Source organism: Podarcis raffonei, chromosome 2 (assembly GCF_027172205.1).
Source record: "Podarcis raffonei isolate rPodRaf1 chromosome 2, rPodRaf1.pri, whole genome shotgun sequence".
Classification (NCBI taxonomy): domain Eukaryota; kingdom Metazoa; phylum Chordata; class Lepidosauria; order Squamata; family Lacertidae; genus Podarcis; species Podarcis raffonei.
The window spans coordinates 120,113,226-120,138,866 of NC_070603.1; the positions used below are offsets into that span (position 1 = coordinate 120,113,226).

Here is a 25,641-nt window from a genome sequence, read left to right on the forward strand (position 1 = left end):
GTTGGTAAAGCATGAAGACCCAGGATCAGCAAACTTTTTCAGCAGGGAGCCGGTCCACTGTCCCTCAGACCTTATGGGGGGGGCGGACTGTATTTTGAAGGGGGGGAATGAACGAATTCCTATGCCCCACAAATAACCCAGAGATGCATTTACTGTAAAATAAAAGGACACATTCTACTCAAGTAAAAACACCAGGCAGGCCCCACAAATAACCCAGAGATGCATTTAAAACAAAAGGACACATTCTACTCATGTAAAAACACACTGATTCCTGGACTGTTCGCGGGCCGGATTTAGAAGGTGATTGGGCCGGATATGGCCCCTGGGCCTTAGTTTGCCTACACATGCATGAGGCACTCCAAAAAAAAATTATTCATACTTTTCAAGTTTATACATTTCACCAATTTTACAGTCATCTTAACATTTCGAAAATCCTCCCCCCTCTTTCCACAGTTGCTTAAATTTATTTTTAATATCTTCTGCATATCCAAATCGACTTAATTTGCTCATTTATTCATCCACTTTAAATATATACTCTCATGAAACTGCAGGTCATTACAATAATCGTGCCAATGTTCTTACCTGTTTACAGTTTATCTGTAAATATTCAATAAACCATTTCCATTCTTTTATAAAAATGTTTGTCATCTTGATTTCTTATTCTTCCAGTAAGTTTAGCCATTTCTGCATATTCCGTAAGTTTTGGATCCATTCTTCCTTTGCTGGGACTTCTGCTTCATTCCATTTTCGGGCAAGGAACATTCTTGCCACTGTAGTAGCATACATGAATAAGTTTCTATACTGTTTAGGTAGTTCTATCCCTATAATTCTCAAAAGAATTGCTGCATGGTTTTTAATTGGGGGGGGGGAATTAACACACACACATTGTTGTTGTTTAGTCGTTTAGTCGTGTCCGACTCTTCGTGACCCCATGGACCAGAGCACGCCAGGCACCTCTGTCCTCCACTACCTCCCGCAGTTTGGTCAAACTCATGCTGGTAACCTCGAAAACACTATCCAACCATCTCGTCCTCTGTCGCCCCCTTCTCCTTGTGCCCTCCATCTTTCCCAGCATCAGTGTCTTCTCCAGGGAGTCTTCTCTTCTCCTGAGGTGGCCAAAGTACTGGAGCCTCAGCTTCAGGATCTGTCCTTCCAGTGAGCACTCAGGGCTGATTTCCTTAAGAATGGAGAGGTTTGATCTTCTTGCAGTCCATGGGACTCTCAAGAGTCTCCTTCAGCACCATAATTCAAAAGCATCAATTCTTCGGCGATCAGCCTTCCTTATGGTCCAGCTCTCACTTCCACACACACATTAGAGACTAGGAATAAATGGATGGGATAACTCGGTTGGTAAAGCATGAGATTCTTCATCTCAGGGTTGTGGGTTCGAGTCCCATGTTGGGCAAACGATTCCTGCATTGCAGGGGGTTGGACTAGATGACCCTTGGGGTCCCATTCCCATTCTATGATACATTATTTGTTCTCCCCCAATGGAGGGGTATGGAAAGTCGAGTCCACCAAGCCAGGGTCAGTATTGAGACCTGCGATTCTTCACTTGCAAATAAAAAAACAAAGTAAGAGTTAGGAATGTGCAGTGAGGTGGCCCAGGTTTGCTGATGACAATAAATCGTTTGGGGTCAGCTCAGCCGGCAGAGCATGAGGCTTTTAATCTCAGCGTCGTGGGTTTGAGCCCCATCTTGGCCAAAAAGATCCCTGCGTTGGACTTGATGACACCAGGGATCCCTTCCTGCTCCACGATTCTACATGATTCTATGCTTCCAAAACAAAAAGAGGTTGCAAAGAGCTCCGAAAGGACCTCTTCAAACTGGGTGAATGGTTGGTAAAATGTGTGCATGTGTGTATGCCTATTACACTGATCCTGGTCCGACTGCACTGGCTGCCAATTAGTTTCCAGTCCCAATTCAAAGTGCTGGTTTTGACCTACAAAGCCTTAAAATAGCTCAGGACCGCAATACCTTAAGAACAGCCTCTCCCAGTACAATCCAGACTCTGTGATCATCACCTGAAGCCCTGCTTTGTGTGAAGTATGGAGGGTAGCAACATGAGAACGGGGCTTTTTTTGCAGTGGCTCCCCGTTTGAATAATGCTTTCCCCAGGGAGGCTTACCTGGAGCCTTCATAATATATCTTTAGGCACCAGGCGGAAATGTTCCACTTCTCCCTGGCCTTTGGCTAAGTAAACAATCTATGGCCTTTTAAATGTGTTTGTGGGAGGGAGGATTATTGGTTTGTTTTTGTTTTATTATGTATTTTGTGTTCTCGTTTTTGTATTTCTATGTATTTTATCTATGCTTTTCAGGTTTATGCATTTCACTAATTTTACAATCCTTTTAATATTTCAAACCTTGACTATCCTTCCCCCTCTTTCTGCAATTCCTTTAAAAAGTTTGTTGTCTTGATTTCTTATTCTTCCGATAAGTTTCGCAATTTCTGCATATTCCATAAATTTTTGTATCCGTTCCTCCTTTGCTGGGATCGTTGATGTTGTTTGTATTTTTAGGTTGCGAAGCTCCCTGTGATCTTCAGATGAAGGGCAGTATACAAATTTAATAAAAACTGATAAATAATAATAATAATGTGTGTGTGTGTTTAATCTCTCTCCCAAAACAAAAACACATACATGACATGAAGAAAGTGGACAGAGGATTCCCCCCCCCCCGTCTCATAATTCCTATGGCTAAGGCAATCCCTCGGGTAAACTGGTCCCAAGCTATTAAGGGACTTTGCAAGATGTTTCTGTCTTTGCAGCCAAATACAGAGCTGGGTGGCTGGCTGCAGGAGATCAGAAGGCACCCTTTGCGCAATTGCGCACGCAGCTTGCAACAACGCGTTTTATTCTTATTCTTACTCTTGCTCAAGGAGTTAAAGGCAAAGAGTCGGTGCTTGCTAGAAAGAACCCATTTGTTTTATTTATTTTTTCGAAGTGAGCACCGGATGTCAGCTGCATGCAAGCCGCTTCCTCTGCTGGCCCCGCCCGGAGATGCGATTTCCAAATGTTGCTTCTTGGCAGGCGCCGGAGGAGCAGGAAGAGTTGGCTGGGCTTGCAGGAGGAGGAAGGCTCGGAGGGCAACCGTTGCCTGCGGGGCGCCTGGGCCAGGGAAGGGGAGGAAAAGGCACAAGGTGACTCAGAGGGAAAGGGGAGGAGGAAAATGGATTTGCACCTTCGTCCCGCTGAGTTTTAAGGCTGGACGGGAATTGGCTCTAGGCAGCTACTCTGGTTAACAAGGCGCCCTGGACCTGCAAGATCTCAGAAAATGTGCATTTCAGTGGCTTCAGTAGCTTGCAGTTGAGCTCAGTTACAGTTATTCCTGCATTCATAGAATCATAGTATTGCAGAGTTGGAAAGGGACCCCCGGGGGTCATCTAGTCCAACCCCCGGCAATGCAGGAAACTCAGCTAAAACATCCAGAACAGATGGCCACCCAACCCCCTGGATTGCAGGCGGTTGGACTATGATTCTGAAGGAGGGCTGAGTGGTTGTGGGGCTGGCTGGGAGGGAGGGAGAGAGTTTGAGTTGCTGCCAACTTGGAGGGCTTAAAGGTAAAGGGACCCCTGACCATTAGGTCCAGTCGTGGCCGACTCTGGGGTTGCGGCGCTCATCTCGTTTTATTGGCCGAGGGAGCTGGCGTACAGCTTCCGGGTCATGTGGCCAGCAGGACTAAGCCGCTTCTGCACAGAAACGCCATTCAGGATGTTGGACTGATCTTGTACAGTGGTATCTCGGGTTACAGACGCTTCAGGTTACAGACTCCGCTAACCCAGAAATAGTACCTTGGGTTAAGAACTTTGCTTCAGGATGAGAACAGAAATTGCGTGGTGGCAGCGGGAGGCCCCATTAGCTAAAGTGATGCTTCAGGTTAAGAACAGTTTCAGGTTAAGAACGGACCTCCAGAACAAATTAAGTTCTTAACCCGAGGTACCACTGTAGTGCTCTTCTTCTGTTCTTGTTGGGGTACAAAGCACAATTCCTCAAAACAACCCCTGTGAGGAATGAGCATGCTCAGTGGCTGCAGAATGCTGAGTGGCTCTGGGGGCGGAATCCCGAGTGGAAGTATTCCGTGGAGCAACACTTTGTTGCAGTCCTGCTCGGTCTCATATTTCTGTTCCCAGTTCTCTTTCCCCTCTCTGCTCCTTTCCCTCTTCTCTTCCTCGATCACTCATAGCCGAGTAACATTGTCTTCCATCTTAACAGTGAGTCTGTAAGTGACTGTGGAGGCCAATTCGGGATCCACACGTCCTTCCACAGTGGGGACATAGGTGTCTGGGCAGGAGTTGATCATGGTGAGGGTTTGCCAAGTGTGCCTTCCTCTTAGTGCGTTTCTTCCTTTTGTCCTGAGTTCGAGCGTCTTCAAAGTCCATGACACCTTCGGTAAAGGCTGTTCTCCCATTGGAGCGCTCGCAGGCCAGTGTTTCTCAGTTGTCACTGTTTATACAGCATTGTTTAAGATTTGCCTTGAGAGAGTCTTTAAACCTCTTTTGTTGACCACCAGCATTACACTTTCCATTTTTAAGTTTGGAATAGAGTACAGTCATATCTTGGATACTACAGTCATACAGATGCTTCGGGTTGCGTTTTTTTGGGTTATGGACTGCTAAATCCCGGAAGTACCGGAATGTGTTACTTCCGGGTTTCGGCAGTCGCGCATGCGCACAAGCGCTAAATTGCAACCCGCGCATGTGCACAAGCGCCACTGTGGGTTGCGAACACTGCAGGTTGCGAACGTGCATCCTGCACGGATCACGTTCGCAACCCAAGCGTCCACTGTAGTTGCTTTGGGAGACAATAATCAGGCATCCGCACAACATGACCTGTCCAACGGAGTTGATGTTGAAGAATCATTGCTTTGACACGGGTGATCTTTGCTTCTTCCAGTACACTGGCATTAGTTTGCCTGTCTTCCCAAGTGATGTGCAAATTTTTTCCAGGAGTTGGAGATGGCGTTTATAACTATCTCTCCCCTCTCTGCTCCCCTCCAGGAACAACCCTGCCCCACCACTGGCGAATCTCCTTGCTTCCCTCTCGTCACCCATTGAATCCCCGAAGATCTGCACTCTGGAGAAAGGCAGTGGCCTTGTGGGATAGCCCGGGGGTTCCGAGAGAGACCTGCAGGACCAAAATGTCTCTCTTTGCTGTGAACGCGCTGGGAGGACATGTCTCTGAACCATGGAAGGACATGGCAGGGTTGGAGCTGAAGGGTGCAGAGGTCGGCATCTGGGTCCCGGCTGCTGCTGAGCCGAGAGAGCGCTTGGGGATAAAAACAGAAGACCCAGATCCATCGGAGATGACAGACCAATTGGGAGATGGGCAGGCCGGGGGCCCCCATGTCATTCAGGCTGGGAGTATCGGGGAATTCCTGCAGGGGTCCACAGAACCGCCTGTCGCACTGAACTCAAAGGAGGACTTGTTGCAGTGCTGGGAGGCCCAGTGGCAGGAGTTCCTGAGGAAACTGGAGCCTCCTAGCCCAGAACGGGGGACCCCCCAATTGCCGGAAGAGCCCAGCCTCTGGGATGACGCGAAGTCCTTCTTGGCCTCCTTCGAGCAAGTGGCCGAAGCCTGCCGCTGGCCGCGTGAGGAGTGGGTGGCCCGTCTCCTGCCGGCCCTCGGCGGCGATGCGCAGCAGACTTTCGTCAAGCTGGAGTCTCGCGACTGGGAGAACTACCAGAAGGTGAAGGCTGCCATCTTGCGGGCCGCAGCTCTGAGGACGGAGAAGCAGAGGCAGTGCTTCCGGCGCTTCTGCTACCAGGAGGCCGGCGGCCCCCGAGAGGCTTACAGCCGGCTCCAGGAGCGCTGCCGGCAGTGGCTGAAGGCTGAGAAGACGACCAAGGAGCAGATCCTGGAGCTGCTGGTCCTGGAACAGTTCCTGGCCATCCTGCCGCCTGAAGTCCAGGGCTGGGTGAAGGAGCGGGGCCCCGAGACCTGCGCCCAGGCCGTGATCCTGGCCGAGTTTTTCCTCCAGAGGAAGGAACAGTTGGAGTGGAAGCCACACCGAACGAGGGAGGTTGGTTTGTGTCTCGTAAGTGCAGGGCATTGTGGCGATCACACAGGGTCCTCGGACGTTTCACCGTCTATTGATCCCTGTGCCACCACTTTATTTCTCGCTGCCACCACCCAGGCCCTACCTGGTACAGTCCAGTCAGGGTTAAGTTGGAACATAAACTTCTGTTTATTTATTGCAGTTTAAGGAAGGGACGCGGGTGGCGCTGTGGCTTTAACCTGGAGTACCCAGGTATAAGTGGACTACAAAGCCCATCACCCACTGTTTAGCCCAGAGGTCAAGGACGATGGGATTTGTAGTCCGACCACATCTGACAGAAGAACACTGTGCTGGGTGACCCTTTGTTATTATAAACAAGAGAAGCCGGGGATTGAACCTGTGGCATTCAGCATGCCCAGCGGGTGTTCTGCCACCGATCTCAAGGGCTCTTCTAATCTCATCCCCTTCCTGCTCAAGCCTGAAGGGCCTCTTTGCTGTCATTTCAGCCACCATTTGTGGACCCGTCTGTGAGTTCCCCAGTGGCAGACTCTAGGCTGGGGCAGCTGTGTCGCGAAGTCAAGCGAGAGGAAGAGGAAGAGGAAGAGGAGGATGCTGTCATTGTGACCTCACATGGTAAGCAATGGTCTTCATTTCTGGGATGCTGCTGTTCTCCTGGAGAGCCTTCAGTGGTTCGTTTCTTTATTTGTCAACTCTGCACAACTTCCCCTCCTCTCCTGGAGTTACAGAGAAGGGGAAACGGGGGTTCTTGCAGCTTTTTCCTGTTTTGCAAGGCTCGTTGAGCCTTCAGAAGACGTCTGGTGCACCATGCGCTATTCTCCGTCTTTCTCCTTTTTCGAGCAGGTAGAAGGCAGAGGAGACTAAGCCTGGAGGGCAGAGAGACCCCAGAGCAGTCGGCGGCAGTGGGGCAATACGAGGCCTCGAGGTGGAGGGAAGGGGACGACATCTCCCAGCCTCACTACAGTCGTCATGGAGGTGAGACTTGGACGAGGCCTGACTTCCAGCAGGAACCTGACGGAGGGGAGATGCTGGAGGAATCTGTGCCTCAGGGAAGAAGCTGGCTGAGAGAGAGCCAGGAGAGAGGTCAGGAGACATTTTCAAGTCCATCAGTGAGCAGGAGGTTCCCAGTTTGATCCCAGGCATTGCCAGCTATTTCTTATACAGTGGTACAGGTAAAGGGACTCCTGACCATTAGGTCCAGTCGTGGCCGACTCTGGGGTTGCGACGCTCATCTCGCTTTACTGGCCAAGGGAGCCGGCGTACAGCTTCTGGGTCATGTGGCCAGCATGACTAAGCTGCTTCTGGCGAACCAGAGCAGCGCACGGAAACGCCGTTTACCTTCCTGCCAGAGCGGTACCTATTGATCTACTTGCACTTTGATGTGCTTTCGAACTGCTAGGTTGGCAGGAGCAGGGACCGAACAACTGGACCTCACCCCTTGGCGCTGGATCTCAGTGTCCGGGCTGAGTGATGGGGGTGGAGACGCTCCTTCAGGTTTACTGGGCCAAGGCCGTTTAGGGCTTTAAAGGTCAGCACCAACACTTTGAATTGTGCTCAGAAACGTACTGGGAGCCAATGCAGATCTCTCAGGACTGGTGTTATGTGGTCCCAACAGCCACTCCCAGTCACCAGTCTAGCTGCCACATTCTGGATTAATTGCAGTTTCCGGGTGACCTTCAAAGGTAGCCCCACGTAGAGCGCATTGCAGTAGTCCAAGCAGGAGATATTTATTTATGATTATTACTTTGTAAAAATAAAATGTAAATAATGTAAATAAATGTATAAAATATAGGAGAAGAAGATAGACACGGGTTGCCCATCTACTACAGGGAAAAAAATATATGTGGGTAATATTGTGCCCCTTTTCCTGATTATATTGTGTCCTGTTTTCTAATATCCCCTGCCACACTGTGTTATACGGCTCCACCATTGCATTGACAGGGATATGGACAGCCTGGGTGGATGGAAAGCTTTAAGCATGCTGAGAAGGCATGGAATGGAGTATCCCCAAGAGGGGCTCTCCACACACGGCGACGTTTTGCATCTGTCTAATAGCCATCCAGCTTCACCCAAGCAGGCATCTCTTCTCTTCTTCCTCTCGACAGGTTATGGAGCAGAAAATGAGTGCGGGAGGAGGAGCCAACTGTGGGAAGGCCCTGCGCTAGCGGAACATTCCGGAAAGGGGCCGAGAGAGCCGGCTTCCGAGAGCGAGGACCAGGAGGTCGATGAGCAGCTGCTCCGGCGGAAGAGGCGGAGGAGGAACCGCTGGGTGGGCCAGGTGAGCATGGACAAACTTCCGCGCCAGCAGAGCACAGAGGTTGCCAACGGAAACCTTTCTGCCATGCACCTCAGGCCAGCCTTTTGCTTGCTGGACGTCATGGAAGGGGACCTTCCCGAACCAGGGACCCCAAAGAAGCGGCGGCGGAAGCCCAACTGGAACATGGAGGAGAAGACGCTGCTGTACAAGCTGGTGGTGGCGAACAAGGAGGCGGCGCTGGGCCTCGTCCCCGGGAGCAGGGCGGCCGCGCGGCAGGCGGCGTTCTTTGCAGCCGCGGGCAAGAGGGTGTCTGCGCTGGGCTACTACGAGAGGTCAGGCCTCGCCACCCGCAAGAGGTGGAACGACACGTATGGGAACCTCCGGAAGCGGGTCAGGGCCTACCGGCGGCAGGGCCTGCCGTTCGACAAAGCAGTGGAGAAAGCCGTGAGGCCCGAAGAGACGGTCATCCGCCCGCTGCTCTACCGGAAGAGGGTCAAGGCCGCCGGATCGGATGCCAGGAACCACGAGTGTCTGCCACACAGTGGTGAGTTGGAAGAGGGTGCTGTCGTGCTTTTAACTTTTTAGTATTTTTATCGTCTGGCTTTATGTTTTAGTTGCTGAAACTATGTCTATCTATCTATATATGATATATTAAATTAAATTTTATATTCACATAGCGGCGTAATATATAAAAGCTCCTGGACTTCACTCCTCCCCTTTGTGGGTCTTATTGTTAATCCTTTCCATCTGCATCTTTTATAATACAGCCGTACCTTGGTTGTCAAATTTAATCCATTCCAGGAGTCCATTTGACTCCTGGAACTGTTCGGAAACAAAAGGCACAGCTTCCGATTGGCTGCAGGAGCTTCCTGCACTCAATCAGAAGCTGTGTCAGATGTTTGGCTTCCGAAAATTGTTCAAAAACCAGAACACAGTGTTATCTCCCCCTCCTGCTGCAACCAGCTCCCATCCTCCCTGTTCTCCCAGAACCAGAAGAGGCATGAAAAGGGCAGAGGAGGGGTTGGCTGTCCGCAGGTGCAGTCTCAGATTGCTTGGGAAAATCCCTGGAGAAGAGGAGACATAGTCCCTGTGGGGAAGCAGGTGAGGAGATTTCACCCCTCCCATTCCAAGAATCTGCTGATGTTCTCTGCTGATTCTCCAGAGAGGAGGGGGGCGGTTTCTGCTCACTACTTATTCTGCTCCAGCCTCACATCAGAGAGAGAGACTGAGTGTTAGAGAGTGTGTTATCTCTGTATAGATAAGGTTGCTGCTAAGAGCAGCTGTAGACACTCAGTGCAGTTCAGCATCTCCATTTAGCTCTGTATATAGTTGTGTATGATAGTTGTAGATAGAATAAAATTAGTTATTCTACAGAGCTGTTCTCCGAGTGGTTTATGCTCTGCTGTACTCTGCTGTGCAACGACTGTCTTCGGGAGTGAATCTGGTGCTCACAGCTCTGAGTTGTGAGTGCACAGCACTTTGACCTGTTCCTGTGCAGAAGGTGGTCTCTGGAAGTGCTGGCCCAGTTGGGGCTGAAGTGGATGAGTCCAGTCGGCGGCACTGGCTCAAGGGCGATGCTGTCAGCAGGGACCAGCTTCATGAGAGCGACACCTGAGTTGCTGTGCTCTGTAGGCCTGACACTCCTGTGCGGATCCTGTTTTGCTAATAAAGAGTTGTTGTTCTTTAATTTTATTTGTACTTTTCAGCTATATACATTTCACTGATTTTACATTCATTTTGACATTTTAAAACTTGACTTCCTTCCCCCCCTTTCTGTGGTTCCTTAAGTTTACTTTTAATATCTTCTGCATATCCAAATTAACTTATTCATTTATCTTCTTTATATTTATAGCTGCAGGTTATTATAGTTATCCTGCCAGTGTTTTTATCTGTGTACAATTTATGTGTACATGTTCAACAAACCATTTCCATTCTTTTATAAAAAGTTTATCTTGATTTCTTATTCTTCCGGTAAGTTTCGCCATTTCTGCGTATTCCGTAAGTTTTTGTATCTATTCTTCCTTTGCTGGGACTTCTTTCCATTTTTCGGCAAGTAACATTCTTGTCGCTGTAGTCACATACGTGAATAACCTTCTATACAATTTAGGTAGTTCTATCCCTATAATTGAAGCTACCAGCATGAGTTTGACCAAACTGCGGGAGGCAGTGGAAGACAGGAGTGCCTGGCGTGCTCTGGTCCAGGGGGTCACAAAAAGTCAGACACGACTAAACAACAACAACAATCCCTATAATTCCCAAAAGAAAAGGGTTTTTTTACAAACGTCATTTTAAACATCCTTTCCTTTCATTGTACAGTGGTACCTTGGGTTAAGAACTTAATTCATTCTGGAGGTCCGTTCTTAACCTGAAACTGTTCTTAACCTGAAGCACCACTTTAGCTAATGGGGCCTCCTGCTGCTGCCGCACAATTTCTGTTCTCATCCTGAAGTAAAGTTCTTAGTCCGAGGTACTATTTCTGGGTTAGCGGATTCTGTACCGAGGTACCACTGTATATCATTCCCCAATAAGCCTTAACCTAGTAACAAGACCACCACATATGATAAAAAGAACCTTGCTAATAAAGAGTTAACTCTCGCTTGCTGGGTGTGATTTACTGCAGGCTGGCTCCTGCAAAGACTTTGTGCACCTTTACAATCTGAGGCAGGATGGGTGTGTAGCTTGGCCCCCACCTAACCAGGCCCTGCTCTTTCGTTCCAGCCTTGCCAGAGGACCCCACAGACTCGGAGGACGACTCCACGCCCCCCACCTCAGACGGAGAACACTCGCCAGCTACAAAGGGGCCGCTGGGGGCTTCGCCAGGAGCCGGCCTTCGTCTTAGAGGCAGCTTGCCGGCACAGCCACATTCTCCAGCCGCCCAGGAGGAAATAGCAGTGGCATGGAAAGATGAACGCTCAGCAGGCGTCCAGCAGGTGTCTGAAGTATCCGGCAACAGCTGCCGTTGGGACGACAGGGGCCGGATAGGGACCTTCAGCAGTCGGCTGACCCTGTGACAAATTTTGGGTGCTCCTAGCTTGCTGTTCTCCAAGGAAATCTCAGTTGGATGTTTTCGGTGCAATCCTGCCACCGAGTTAACTGGACACAGCGGAGGCTGGGGACCTTTACCCCAGCAAACGGTGCTGCAGCATTGCACCTTTTTACCAGCACTTCTGCGGCTGGTGGGATCATTCCTGCATTGCAGGGGGTCAGACTAGATGGCCTTTGGGCTCCCTTCCAAATCCACACTTCTAGGGTTATTATTCCCAGGGATTGTGAATGCAAGAACCCTGATTTCTCCCTCCTTGTTTTTTTCTTCGTACGTTGAATTTTTATTTACTTTTCTTCCTGTTTCCTTATTTGCTACATGTCACTGAACTGTGGTTTCGATCAAGTAAAAAGAACTTTTTTTAAAAAAACAAAAAACCTACATAAATCACTGCCACCTTGGATATTTAAATATCCGTTGTAATTTGAGAAAATGTGCATGGAGCGAACTATGCAACACCCAACAGGAATTGGGGAAGGAAATGAATCGGTTTTAAATCTCTCCAGTAAGAATAAATGTAATTTAACCAAGTTTGTTTGTTTGTTTAACAGGCTTCTGTTTGATTTGTGTTAAATGAAATGTTCCTATTTTGTCATTTAGATTTTTAGGGGTTGCAATCCTACGGGGTAGATTTTCAAGCACTTTATCTACTTGGCTGTAACAGATCCTTTTCTATACTTCTTAATTTTATATATATATATATATATATATATATATATATATATATATATATAGAAAAGTTGAAAAAGAAATAGAGTTGGGTCTCATTAGCAGACAGGCGTCTCACTCAGCTGTTTTAAGGTAGACTTTCCAATACAGCCCTCAATCCGGATCAGTCCAATGGCCAATGTAGACCAGAATCCTGTTCTCACAATGGCCAACCAGATGCCTGAGGGAAACCCGGAAGCAGGATTCGAACACAGGAGCACACTCCCCTCTTGTGGTTTCCAGCAATAGCCCTCTTCCCCGGGAATTTGTCCAATCCTCTTTTATTTATTATTCTCTTCTTATTACCGAGTTTCAGTATTACGAAAACGGTTCTGAAATTGCTGTGCCAAATACAAATCCAGTTGCTTGTAGGCCAAGAGAAAACAAAAGTAGGCAAGTTTAAACAACGAAAACTATAAGCACTTGACTGCAGCATTGCAATACAGTGGTACCCCGGGTTACATACGCTTCAGGTTACATACGCTTCAGGTTACAGACTCTGCTGACCCAGAAATAGTGCTTCAGGTTAAGAACTTTGCTTCAGATTGAGAACAGAAATCATGCTCCGGCAGCGCGGCAGCGGGAGGCCCCATTAGCTAAAGTGGTGCTTCAGGTTAAGAACAGTTTCAGGTTAAGTACAGACCTCCGTAACAAATTAAGTACTTAACCCGAGGTACCACTGTACGGCGGAAAGTGATTAAGACCAAAATATTAGTTTTTTTTAAAAAAACAATCCTTGCAGATTCTTTTATTTTAAAGCCACCCATACTGGCGGTAATCACTGCCTCCTGTGGCAGTGAGTTCCATAGGCATTCAGAGTATTCCAAATGCGATTAAACTAATTTAGGTGGAATCTAAGAAGATTCCACCTAAACATTAGGAAGAACTTCCTGACAGTAAGAGCTGTTCGACAGTGGAATTTGCTGCCAAGGAGTGTGGTGGAGTCTCCTTCTTTGGAGGTCTTTAAGCAGAGGCTTGACAACCATATGTCAGGAGTGCTCTGATGGTGTTTCCTGCTTGGCAGGGGGTTGGACTCGATGGCCCTTGTGGTCTCTTCCAACTCTATGATTCTATGATTCTATGATTCTATGATTCTAATTCATGGAGGATAATGGTAGCAGTGGCCGGTAGGCATGGTAGCCATGTCCTGCCTCCACTGTACCCACCCAGTTTTGGCCACCACTGGCATGGTAATGCCACCCCACCTGGGAATCTGTTTAGGTTATGCCAGGGCTGAAGAACAAGCAGGTTTCAAGGACCGCCTCTCCCCCCATATGAACCAACCCGGACCCTGCGATCATCATCTGAGGGCCTTCTTTGTGTGCCTCCTCCATGAGACATCCGGAGGGTGGCAACGCGAGAACAGGGCCTTTTCTGTGGTGGCTCCCCATTTGTGGCATGCTCTCCTCAGGGAGGCTTACCTGGCGCCTTCATTACATAGGCGCCAGGCAAAAACATTCCCCTTCTCCCAGGCTTTTGCTTCACTAGCCAACCCATGGCCATTGTAAGAGGGTTTGTTGATTTTGATCCTAGGATGGCAGTATTCATACCTCGGGTTACAGACGCTTCAGGTTGTGTTTTTTCGAGTTACAGACCCCCGAAACCTGGAAATACCGGAACAGGTTACTTCTGGGTTTCGGCGGTCGCGCATACGCAGAAGCACTGAATCGCAACCTGCGCAGACGCGCCGCTCAGGTTGCGAACATGCATCCCGCACGGATCACGTTCGCAACCCGAGCGTCCACTGTACAGTGGTACCTCGGGTTACATATGCTTCAGGTTACAGACTCCGCTAACCCAGAAATAGTACCTCGGGTTAAGAACTTTGCTTCAGGATGAGAACAGAAATCGTGCTCTGGCGGCACGGCAGCAGCGGGAGGCCCCATTAGCTAGTGGTACCTCAGGTTAAGAACAGTTTCAGGTTAAGAACGGACCTCCGGAACAAATTAAGTACTTAACCTGAGGTACCATTGTATAGAAATTTAATAAATGAACAAATAAAGAGTGTCCACTGTACAGAAATTTAATAAATGAACAAATAAACGTTAACGCCCATCAGCCTTTGCCAATGGTCAGGGATGATGAAAACTGAAGTTCATCATCATCTGGATGAGGCAAAGGCTACCGACCCTTCGATTATATCTTCTACAGGAAAAAAATACAAGATCCCTGGTCCCGACCTAAGGAAGGAGTTGACATGCCCCCGAAAAGAGTGCAGATTTTCTCCATATTTACATGCACTAGTAAATAGAGGCATTTGCAAAGTATAGAAATACTGCTAGCACATTTGCAAAGCTAAGCAGGGCCTGATATGGTTTCAAATTGGATGGGCGACAGCGTGTTGAGATTCCTGCATTGCAGGGGGCTGGACTAGATGACCCTCGGGATCCCTTCCAACTCAACGATTCTACTGTAATTTAAATAGAGAACAACACAAGACAATCTTCAGCATGTCTTTGCCTCCAGGGTTATGCAGACCATAAAAAAAAAGCATTTTCTGTAATAGCTGGCGATCTGTATCAATTTTTTGTATTGTTCTTTATTGTGCTCTAATTGTCGCAAACCACGTCAATATTTTTAAAAACGAAATGGCGATATACAAATATATTCTATCAATCAATCGGTCTTGTAGCAACGGGGAGATGCTCCACAGGTCGAACTGCCGGCCTACTCAGGCCTGTGGCCCGGGTGCGAAATGCCAGTGGGCAATTTTACAGCCAAACTTCACTCCTAAATTAATTGTAGGGATGTGAATTTCTGGAACATGTATGAATAAAGGGAGAAAGGCATTAATCCATTTAAATGGCAGAGGGAATTTGTGCCACGATAGATGTGGGATCTTAAAATGGCTTCTCTAAAATGATGGATTTGCACCAAAAAGTGTTGTGGGGAGGGGAGAGTGTTTGGGGAGATCTGTCAAGACCATGGGTAGGCAACCTAAGGCCCGGGGGCTGGATCCGGCCCAATCACCTTCTAAATTTAGCCCACGGATGGTTCAGGAATCAGTGTGTTTTTACATGAGTATAATGTGTCCTTTTATTTAAAATGCATCTCTGGGTTATTTGTGGGGCATAGGAATTCGTTCATTTCCCCCCCAGAAAAAATATAGTCCGGCCCCCCACAAGGTCTGAGGGACAGTGGACCGGCCCCCTGCTGAAAAAGTTTCCTGACCCCTGGTCAAGACCCTCATCAATTTCCAAGTGGTTCTTGGGAGAAAAGGTTTAGGGACCACTGACTTGGAAGACTTTTCTGATTAATCCCCACCTCCCCTCAAAAGACAATCCTCTTTGCCCTTTCGACACCTCAGATCTTTATTTTTAAAACCCATCATATTCTGTGATTCATAAGGTGCTTTAAAGTCTCATGGGCCAATAAGTGAGTGTTTCTGGCTGTTAACCAAAAGCTTGGTGGCTCGAGCCCACCTAAGGATGGCTTGGGGCAGAATTCCTGAGCGAGAAGACCCTTGCAATTTTATGATTCTAACTGCGTTTTATTTGTTATAATCCGCACTGGGACTCCCGATTCCTCTCAAAGAGCCACAGTTCCCAGAGGGATTTAACAATCAGTTCTTCTCTACAGGGACCTCCAAGACTGGCAGCTCTGTAAGGAGAATTTGGGGTCTCCTAACAACTTTCAGCTAGATGCATTAATTTGCCTATTACTAAACGGTAACGACGACAACACATTTTTCAGTAAGTTCAGTAACACATTTCAGTTACGTATACACATCAATTATGAGAGGCGTTTAGAGCTGTTCCCTCACAGAACTACAATTCCCAGACTGGTTTCACGGTCAGTCTTCACAGGGAACTCTGGGAATTGTAGCTCTCTGATGGGAACAGGGGTTCTCCTAACAACTCTCTGCCACAAATTTTAAAACTGGCATTGTGGTGATTTAAATGTATGGTGTGGACTTCATTCAAAAGAGGGGGAGCCCCACAAAGAATTTCAGCCAATAGCAGCTCTCTCATGTCAATTAGAATTTGATACAGTCAATACTGGCCACTCCAAAACTAATTCGGGGATTGTGCTGTGACTATAGTTCAGCTGTCCCCCAACCTGGTGCCCTCAGATTACAACTTCCACCAGCCCCAACCAAGGAGCATGTAGTTCAAGAAAACCAGAGGGAAACCAGTTCGGCTCCGAGTCATTCTGCACCCCTGGCTTTTCTGTCGCTTCTCTGCTGTGTGGATTCTTTGATGTTTAGTGACAATGGTCTTCCAAGAAAAACTGCTTCTGTACACCAGGCTTTTATACGGTTTTTCCCTGGCATAGCGCTTTCTGTAGTAATAATAATTTATTATTTGTACCCCGCTCATCTGGCTGGGTTTCCCCAGCCACTCTGGGCTGCTTCCACAAAGACCAAAAATACACTAAGATGTCATACATTAAAAACTTCCCTGAACAGGGCTGCCTTCAGATGTCTTCTGAATGTCAGGTAGTTGTTTATCTCTTTGACATCTGGTGGGAGGGCGTTCCACCTGGCAGGCGCCACTACCGAGAAGGCCCTCTGCCTGGTTCCCTGTAACTTGGCTTCTTGCAGTGAGGGAACCGCCAGAAGGCCCTCGGCACTGGACCTCAGCGTCCGGGCAGAAGGATGGGGGTGGAGACGCTCCTTCAGGTATACTGGGCCGAGGCCGTTAGGCGTTTAAAAGTCAACACCAACACTTTGAATTGTGCTCGGAAATGTACTGGGAGCCAATGTAGGTCTTTCAAGACCGGTGTTATGTGGTCTCGGCGGCCGCCCCCAGTCACCAGTCTAGCTGCCGCATTCTGGATTAGTTGTAGTTTCCGGATCACCTTCAAAGGTAGCCCCACATAGAGCGCATTGTAGTAGTCCAAGCGGGAGATAACTAGAGCATGTATCACTCTGGCGAGACAGTCCACGGGCAGGTAGGGTCTCAGCCTGCATACCAGGTGGAGCTGGTAAATAGCTGCCCTGGATACAGATTTGACCTGTGCCTCCATGGACAGCTGTGAGTCCAAAATGACTCCCAGGCTGCGCACCTGGTCCTTCAGGGGCACAGTTACCCCATTCAGGACCAGGGAGTCCCCCACACCCACCCTCCCCCCAAAACAGTACTTCTGTCTTATCAGGATTCAACCTCAATCCATTAGCCAACATCCATCCTCCAACCACCTCCAGGCACTCACACAGGACCTTTACCGCCTTCACTGGTTCTGATTTGAAACTCGGATCAGTTATCTCATTTCTCTCCCGAGTGAATTTGTGGATGAGAATTGTTGCGTTGCCTAACCCAACAATTCAGGAATTTTTGTTTTCCTTTTCCGTGATGTGTAGTGAGGTTTATTTTGAAAGGGTACAGCAAGGGAGAGCAGGCCTCATCTTGGGCACAGACAGTTACTCCTTGCTACCTCTACCCATGACCCTTCAGCTGCTAAACCAGATCTAGGAGTATCCCTAAGCTTCAGATTTGCTTCTAAAGGGGGAAGAGAAACCCAGTCTCAAAGTCGCCAGAACCCCTAGCAATAGTGCCTCCATCTTGGATTACGATTCAGTACATTCACCAACAGCAATTCCAAAACAGACCTCAGAGTTAGATGAAACAAATTCTGCATTCCTTAACAGTTCTGTGGTTTATCTGCTCTATGGATTCTCTGATGTTTGGTGAGATTTGTCTTGTGGGTGAAGTTCTTACCACACTCCGAGCATGTATATGGTTTCTCCCCGCTGTGAATCCGTTGGTGGGAAGCGAGGTATTTGCTAGTACTGAACCTCTTTCCACACTCCAGACATTTGTACGGTTTCTCCCCTGTGTGGGTTCTCTGATGAGAAGTGAAGTCTGAACTCTGACGGAAGCTCTTTCCGCACTCCGAGCACTTAAATGGCTTTCCCCTCGTGTGGATTCGTTGGTGAGCCGTGAGGTATTTGTTGCTACTGAAGCTCTTCCCACATTCCAAACAATTATACGGTTTCTCCCCTGTGTGGAGAGTTTGGTGAGAAATCAGGCTGGTGCTGAAAAAAAAGCTCTTTCCACACTCCAAGCATTTAAAAGATTTTTCCCCTGTGTGGATTTTTTGATGTGAGCTGTGGTTGGTTCTATGACTAAACCTCTTTCCACATTCCAAGCACACATACGGCTTCTCCCCTGTGTGGATTCTCTGATGTGAACGGAGGTTTCTGCGATCGCTAAACCGCTTTCCACACTCCAAACATTTATAGGGTTTCTCCCCCGTGTGGATAATTTGATGTGAAGTAAGGCTGGCGCTTGTACTGAAACTCTTCCCGCACTCCACACACTTATAGGGTTTCTCTCCCGTGTGAAGTTGTTGATGGTGAGTGAGGCTTGTGCTATGATTAAACCTCTTTCCGCACTCCAAACATTTATAGGGTTTCTCCCCTGTGTGGATTTTCTGATGTGCAGTGAGGTTAGTCTGCTGGCTAAAACTTTTTCCACACCTCAAGCACGGATATGGTTTCTCCCCTGTGTGAGTTCGTTGATGGGTAGTGAGATTTATCTTCTGCCTGAAACTCTTTCCGCACTCTACACATTTAAAAGGTTTTTCTCCCGTGTGGACTCTTTGATGAGAAGTCAGGTACTTGCTGCTGCTGAAGCTCTTCCCACACTCCAAACACTTATATGGTTTTTCCCCTCTGTGAATATTTTGGTGGGCAACAAGGCCATCCCTCTTATTAAAACACTTCCCACACTCCAAACATTTAAACGGTTTCTCCCCTGTGTGGATTCTCTGATGTGAAGTGAGATACTTGCTGTTGCTGAAGCACTTTCCACACTCCAAGCATTTGTATGCTTTCTCCCCTGTGTGGATTTTTTGATGTGAAGTAAGAGCATCTCTCCTGTTAAAGCTCTTTCCACACTCCAGGCATTTAAATGGTTTCTCTCCTGTGTGGATTCTCTGATGAATCGTGAGATATTTACTAGTGCTGAAACACTTTCCACACTCCAAGCATTTATAGGGCTTCTCCCCTGTGTGGATTCTGTGATGGGAAGTGAGGCTTGTGCTCTGACTGAAGCTCTGTCCGCACTCCATGCATTTATATGGTTTCTCACCCGTGTGGATTCTCTGGTGTTTTCTAAGGGTTGACTTATCGCTGAAGCTTTTGTTACAGTCCGAACATTTAAATGGTTTCTCCCCTGTGTGGATTTTCCAATGAGCAATGTGGCTCAATTTGCAGGTAAAGCTTTCCCCACACACAAGGCACTGGCTCCTTTCCTCTCCTTCGGCTATGTTTTCTTGGACTGGGATTTCAGAAATCTCAGCGCTCTGAAAAGCAGAGGATTCGCTTAGTATGTGTTTCACTTCAGGTTTTCTTCTCCCTTCTTCCTCCTCTTCACATCCGGTTCTGTCTAACAACACCCTGTGTGGTTCATCTTCATTCTCCCTCTCTTTCCTGTCATGTCCTGGAATAATAATAATAATAATAATAATAATAATAATAATAATAATAATAAATTTATTTATATCCCGCCCTCCCCAGCCAAACCCAGGCTTAGGGCAGCTAACAACAATCAAATAATCCAATATTCTAAAAACATTTCATTATAAAAATTAATTAAAATCAAATTGATGGCAACCGTTAAGCAAAATTCTGTGCAGATTGCCAGAGGAGGGAGTCAGGCTGCGCCCTGACCAAAGGCCTGGTGGAACAGCTCTGTCTTGCAGGCCCTACGGAAAGATGTCAGGTCCCACAGGGCCCTAGTCTCTTGTGACAGAGTGTTCAGGAAAAAGGAGAGACAATTAATCAGTAACAGCCCAAATGGGAAATGAGAGTCTGATATCAAAGAAGGAGCACGGGGCGGACAACCTTTTTCGTGGCAAGGGTCAGAACAGGGAGTACCTCTTTGTAATTTTGACAAATGACAGGGCCTTTTCGGTGGTGGCTCCCCAATAGTGGAAATGCCCTCCCTAGTGAAGTGAGCCTGCCTCTATCATTATTATCTTTCAGGAGGAATCTGAAAACATTCTTGTTTTGCAAAACACCAAAGTATGGGACAGAGTGAGGGAGATATTTATGGAACTACAATGGGATATCAGCTCCGCCCAAGGCCTAATGGATAACAGCAACAACTAGGAAAAGATAAACATAACATTTTACAAGGACAGGAAGAAACACCACGGACAGAATAACTGCCACACACAGGAAGAACAAGGATATAGTTTGAGTGCTTCACTTGTAGTTTTGTAAATCATTTAAGGTGTCAATACGAATATAAGTTATTAATATTGCAGTTGTTGTATAAGGGATTATTATGATGACCGGAATGTAATTGAAATTTATAAGATTTTGGAACGCAGGGGGGGGGGAAATCAAACCATCAATTATAACACGCCTTATCTAAATTACATAATTCGGTATTTGAATGATTGGTATTAGTAATTGTATTATGAATTGGTATTGTTATAATGAGGCTATTATTGGATTATAATTGAAAACTAATAAAAATTATTATCAAAAAAGAAAAAAAGATTCCTGTTCACCCAGGCATTTGGTGGCTGAAAAATACTGCTCCTGGCAACCTCGAGATCACTGAAGTAGGTTTTAATTGTGATTTAGGCGGTCCCTGAGGTAGCCTGGACCTAAGTTGTTTGGGGCTTTGCAAACTAATACAAGGACCTTAAAACCTGGTTCGGGATCAGACGGGCATGTACAGGATTGTGCTGTTAAGTTGCTAAAATTCATGCCAGCCTTCCCCAAACTGCAGGTGTTGTTGAGACTACAGCTCCCATCATCCTTGATCGCTGGCCATGCTAGCTAAGGATGATGGGAATTGTAGTCTGACAAGAGAAGGACTCAAGATTGAGGGAAGTTGGCTTTTAGGCAAACCTCTCCCCTCGCCCTTTTAGAATACAAAGGAGAAGCAAGGAGATTGAGGGAACGTTCTTTCATATGTGGTGGACCTGTAAAAGGGTAAAAAAGTATTAGGAAACAATCCACAATGAATTGGAAAAAAAAATGTTTAAAAGCACTTTCACCCAAAAAACCAGAGTCCTTTTTGTTGGGGATAATTCAGACAGAAATTCCCTGGTGTCAAAAAAGGTTATTTATGTATGCCACTACTCCGGCCTGTGTTTTGTTTGCCCAAAAATGGAAAACAAGCGAGGTCCCAACTAAAGAAGAATGGCAACTTAAACTGATGGAATACGCGCAGCTTGCAGACTTAACATATAGAATAAGAGAACAAGAAGAACATACATTTAGAGAAGATTTGAAAATGTTTATTGAATATAGGAGGGGAAATTGTGCACACCTGAAAACGTTGGCAGCATTAAGATAAATTCAACAGTGTAAATAAGTTTTGATGGATTTAATAATGGAATAATGAATGGTACAGTTTCTGTAAAATATGCAGGGATTTATGATTAACAAAGTGAACCATGGAAAGAGAAGAAGGGAAGTCATTGTTATCCTAAGGTTTTTTTAAATGGGTACGTATTCAAAATTGTAAAACAGAAAAATTTAAGAACGAATAGAATAGAATAGAATAATCTCTTATTCTTTCTTGAGCACCATTCTCCAGGGAGGGGGAATGTGATGTGAAACTAAGAGGATGAGGGGGAAAGACTAAGGGCAGGGGAATTATTTGTGAGTAAGGAGAGGGAAGGTGGAAAGTCTGGAATTTATTTAATCACCTCCCACATACAGGAAAAGATTGAGGCTGGAGATTAGGTCTTATGGGGGCAAGGGAAGGCTTTGGGGGCAAGAAGCAAAAGAGTGCGACTAATAATAAAAAATAAGTTAATCTCCTTCCTTTCCCTGATCAAAAACAGGTCATGTCTGATGCTCTTATGTGCCCAAATGAGACTGCAACCTTGGGGCACCCTCCAGCTTCTTCTAAAATCAAGGAAGGAGCTGGAAATCCAACACCCAAGCCTGCCACCATCTGTTGTGGCTTTGACAAAGGTCTGCCAGCTTAAGGGATTCCTGGAAAGGGACCCTGGAAGGCCAGCCAGGCTGGAAGGCGAAGATGCAGGGTGACGAAATGTAATTATTATTATTATTATTATTATTATTATTATTATTATTATTATTATTTATACTCCGCCCTCCCCAGCCAAGGCCGGGCTCAGGGCTGCTAACAAGCAATAATAAAAACAAGTTGCATGAATACAACTTAAAAACAAGATTAAAATACAACATTAAAACATTAAAATGCAGCCTCATCACAGGAGGAGAAAGGAAAAAAGAAAGAGGGGGAGGGAATCAAATTGACTCCAAGCCAAAGGCCAGGCAGAACAACTCTGTCTTACAGGCCCTGCGGAAAGAAATCAGATCCCGCAGGGCCCTGGTCTCATGAGGCAGAGCATTCCACCAGGCCAGGGCCAGTGTTGAAAAGGCCCTGGCTCTGGTTGAGGCTAATCTAACTTCCTTAGGGCCCGGGACCACTAGAGTGTTGCTATTTATGTAGCAAGGATACATACAAGAAAAGGAAAAAAAATAGGCTGTGATTATTGTTTTTTGCCATCAACCAAGGGGAAAGGGGGCTCTTACCCAGAAAGGCCACGATTCCAGGCTTCTCCTCCTCCAGGGCTTCCCTTTGGTCCGGATCCATCAGGGTATTCTCGGTGAAATGTACAGCCTCCGCTTCAAAGACACAGGATCCTGTTATTAAAGTTTATACCAAGTTTAAAGTTCATATTAAAATAATGTAAAATGTTTGAGGGATAGAAAAACGGTGGATTGATACTTCATGGATTTAGCAGAAATGTTATGAGAAGTTAAGTATCTATAAGTTTTAGCTTTAAGGTTAAAATAAGGTTAAGAAAATTATGTTATGTATAATTTGATAGAGATTAAGAGAAAGATGGAAAGGATTTGCTGAAATTACCAAATAGAAGTGGAATACAAGAAGGGAGGTGAGAGGAAGTCGAGGAAACAAGTGAATGAAAGAAAGGTTGTGTTTTGAAATGTTTTTATTTTGTATTGTTGCATTATTGTGTGTTGTGTTATTGTGTTACTGTTTTTGGTTTGTTTTTTTTCTTGTTGTGTCTTTCTTTTTTTTTGTTTTGTTAAAAGTAATAAAGATTATTTTTTAAAAAAAGGATCCTGGAAGAGAAGGGGAAATATCCTCCAGGTAGTTAATGTTTACAACTTGCCATCTCTTTTTCTGGACAATCCTTTGGGGGGTTAAAATGGGGCGGGCATGTGTGCCCCCTTGATGTCATAGAATCATAAAACTGCACAGCTGGAAGAGATACCAAGAGTCATCTAGCCTAACCTCCTGCAATGCAGGAATATCAGCTAAAGCATCTGAAATAAAAAAATTAAGGTCTTATATATATAATAAATGTTCATAAATGTACCAAGCAAACATGTGCATAAATACATAAACCACATGTCTGAAGCAGCACAGGAAAACAGCCCTGGATCCATTTTGGCTCCCAAACTGACCAAATGATTTCCCTGCAAGGTCAAGGAAAATGGAAAAGCCTCCCCATTGTCTTTTCCTTCACAAATCCTGTCTTAAGGGTATGTCTGTGTATGAATAGGGTGAGCCTGTGACCTAGCTCAGGAACTAAGTATTTATCGTTACAAAAGACTGGCCAGGCTCCCCAGGGTATCCAATCAAGTAAGCATTAACAGGTAAGCTGGGAGACAGGAGGTAAACAACGCACTCAGATTTCTGTTGTAGACCGCCCTTCCTGTGATGTCGGTATGATGTGTCGGGGGGGTGGTCTTAAGCTACACCCCTTCTGTGATGTATGTATGGTGTTTCTGGGGTTGGGCTTGGACTCCAGGGCTGGCAATTTAAAATGTCTATATAAGGGCGGACACACCTGGGTTCTGGGTCCTCCTCCTTTCCTGCGGGTGAGGGGAGCACCCTGTTGCAACAGTTCAATAAAGATCAGGCTTACAAGCTACTTTTCTTCTCCATATTCTGTTTGGCCTCTGTTATTTTCTCTGACTGATGGAGAACCTGCAAACGACTCTATAAGGGCTCTTGTGTCCCCCATAAGGGAATAAGAGCAGATTTACGTTTACGTTTCTTACACATCCATGACGGACGGGACCTCTGCTTAAAAACCTCCAAGGAAGGAGAGTCTACAATTTCCCGGGGGAAACCGTTCCACTGTCCAACAGCTCTTACCATCAGAAAGCTTTCCAAAATGTTGAGTTGGAATACTGAAATATACTTGGAGTCGACAGCTCATAGTGGTGAAGAGGAATGGAAGTTCACCCAGAATGTCTGCTTTATATACATTATTTACACAATGGGCCCCACGTGATTGGCTAATTCCAGGATTCACCTGTAGGCCAATCTGGTTGCGGATTCACTTCCACCTGGAGCTCAATCAGTGCAAGATATATTAAGATATACTTTCTTGGGCTCCATGATCACTGCAGATGGTGACAGCAGTCACGAAATTAAAAGACGCCTGCTTCTTGGAAGAAAAGCAATGACAAACCTAGACAGCATCTTAAAAAGCAGAGCCATCACCTTGCCAACAAAGGTCCGTATAGTTAAAGCCATGGTTTTCCCAGTAGTGATGTAGGGAAGTGAGAGCTGGACCATAAAGAAGGCTGATGGCCGAAGAATGGATGTTTTTGAATTATGGTGCTGGAGGAGACTCTTGAGAGTCCCATGGCCTGCAAGAAGATCAAACCTATCCATTCTGAAGGAAATCAGCCCTGAGTGCTCACTGGAAGGACAGATCGTGAAGCTGAGGCTCCAATACTTTGGTCACCTCATGAGAAGAGAAGACTCCCTGGAAAAGAGCCTGATGTTGGGAAAGATGTAGGGCACAAGGAGAAGGGGACGACAGAGGACCAGATGGTTGGACAGTGTTCTCGAAGCTACTAGCATGAGCCTGACCAAACTGCGAGAGGCAGTGCAAGACAGGAGGGCCTGGCGTGCTCTGGTCCATGGGGTCACGAAGAGTCGGACACGACTAAACGACTAAACAACAACAACAAAATTACGCCACCGATGCCAGGCCAATCTAGTTGATATCCCTGCATTGCAGAGGGTTGGGGTCCCTTCCAACTGTACAATGCTATTATGCTATGGCACCTGCTCTGCTCAACCCCCTGCCTCTTGCCCGTTTTCTCTCCAGTCACTGGACAGCTACTCTCCAGTTGACTTGGGGGAGCGTCTCCCTAACCCGCCTCTTGCTTTTCTCCCTTGCATTTCCCCCCTCCCCATATTCTCTGTGGGTCTCCTTCACCCAAATCCAAGAGGAGGGGGCTCACCAGATCCACACACACCCCGGGTGGAAAGGATAAAGGCCACTTTCCCCAGGTGGAGGCGCACCAACCGGCTTCCGGCTTGCAAAAAAATTCTTCTCTTTGCGCTCCTTGCGCGCACCAAACCTCCGTCTTCTATCCAAGGTTCCTTTTGCAAAGCTGGAGGGGTGAAGTCCTTTGCTTTAGAGGACACGCTCCCCCCTCTCCTTTCCCAATTTCCTTCCTCTCTAGGAATCTCTCTCCTCCGCTTCGCTTTAACCCTTCCTTCCTCAGCATCTGCCTTCTGGAAGAAGGTACAGTATAGGCTTATAAAAGCCAGGACTAGCCGCCTGAGAAACAGTTTCTACGCAAATGCAATTCTGATTCTAAACGCAGCATACGGAGGTCTGTAGTATATTGTATTTTAAAATGGGGTTTCAGAGTTTTTAGGGGGGTTTGAATGTTTTATGTAG

General features: G+C 46.7%; 2 protein-coding genes across 2 annotated transcripts; one reads left to right on the forward strand and one right to left on the reverse strand.

Moving 5' to 3' along the window:
- The first annotated feature begins 6,478 nt into the window (after positions 1–6,478).
- LOC128409481 (uncharacterized) lies at positions 6,479–12,013 on the forward strand. Its single transcript, XM_053380005.1, has 4 exons — positions 6,479–6,628; positions 6,854–6,988; positions 8,119–8,814; positions 10,989–12,013. The coding sequence occupies exons 3-4, from the start codon at positions 8,298–8,300 to the stop codon at positions 11,279–11,281; spliced, it is 810 nt and encodes a 269-aa protein (XP_053235980.1). The 5' UTR covers positions 6,479–6,628; positions 6,854–6,988; positions 8,119–8,297; the 3' UTR covers positions 11,282–12,013.
- A 1,973-nt stretch (positions 12,014–13,986) lies between these two features.
- LOC128409363 (gastrula zinc finger protein XlCGF26.1-like) lies at positions 13,987–25,511 on the reverse strand. The gene is made up of 3 exons (XM_053379764.1): positions 25,196–25,511; positions 22,496–22,606; positions 13,987–19,406 (listed from the first exon to the last, which is right to left on the reverse strand). Exons 2-3 carry the CDS (start codon positions 22,554–22,556, stop codon positions 17,605–17,607), a joined length of 1,863 nt encoding a protein of 620 aa, XP_053235739.1. The 5' UTR covers positions 22,557–22,606; positions 25,196–25,511; the 3' UTR covers positions 13,987–17,604.
- Between the last annotated feature and the right edge of the window lie 130 nt (positions 25,512–25,641).

What these genes read in the sequence shown, in the direction of transcription:
- LOC128409481 (XM_053380005.1), top strand. Translation starts at nt 8,298, where the DNA reads ATGGACAAACTTCCGCGCCAGCAGAGCACAGAGGTTGCCAACGGAAAC. An exon ending in CGAGTGTCTGCCACACAGTG is followed by an intron (nt 8,815 to 10,988) that starts GTGAGTTGGAAG and finishes CTTTCGTTCCAG; the next exon opens with CCTTGCCAGAGGACCCCACA.
- LOC128409363 (XM_053379764.1), bottom strand. Translation starts at nt 22,556, where the DNA reads ATGGATCCGGACCAAAGGGAAGCCCTGGAGGAGGAGAAGCCTGGAATC. An exon ending in TGGAATCGTGGCCTTTCTGG is followed by an intron (nt 19,407 to 22,495) that starts GTAAGAGCCCCC and finishes TTATTATTCCAG; the next exon opens with GACATGACAGGAAAGAGAGG.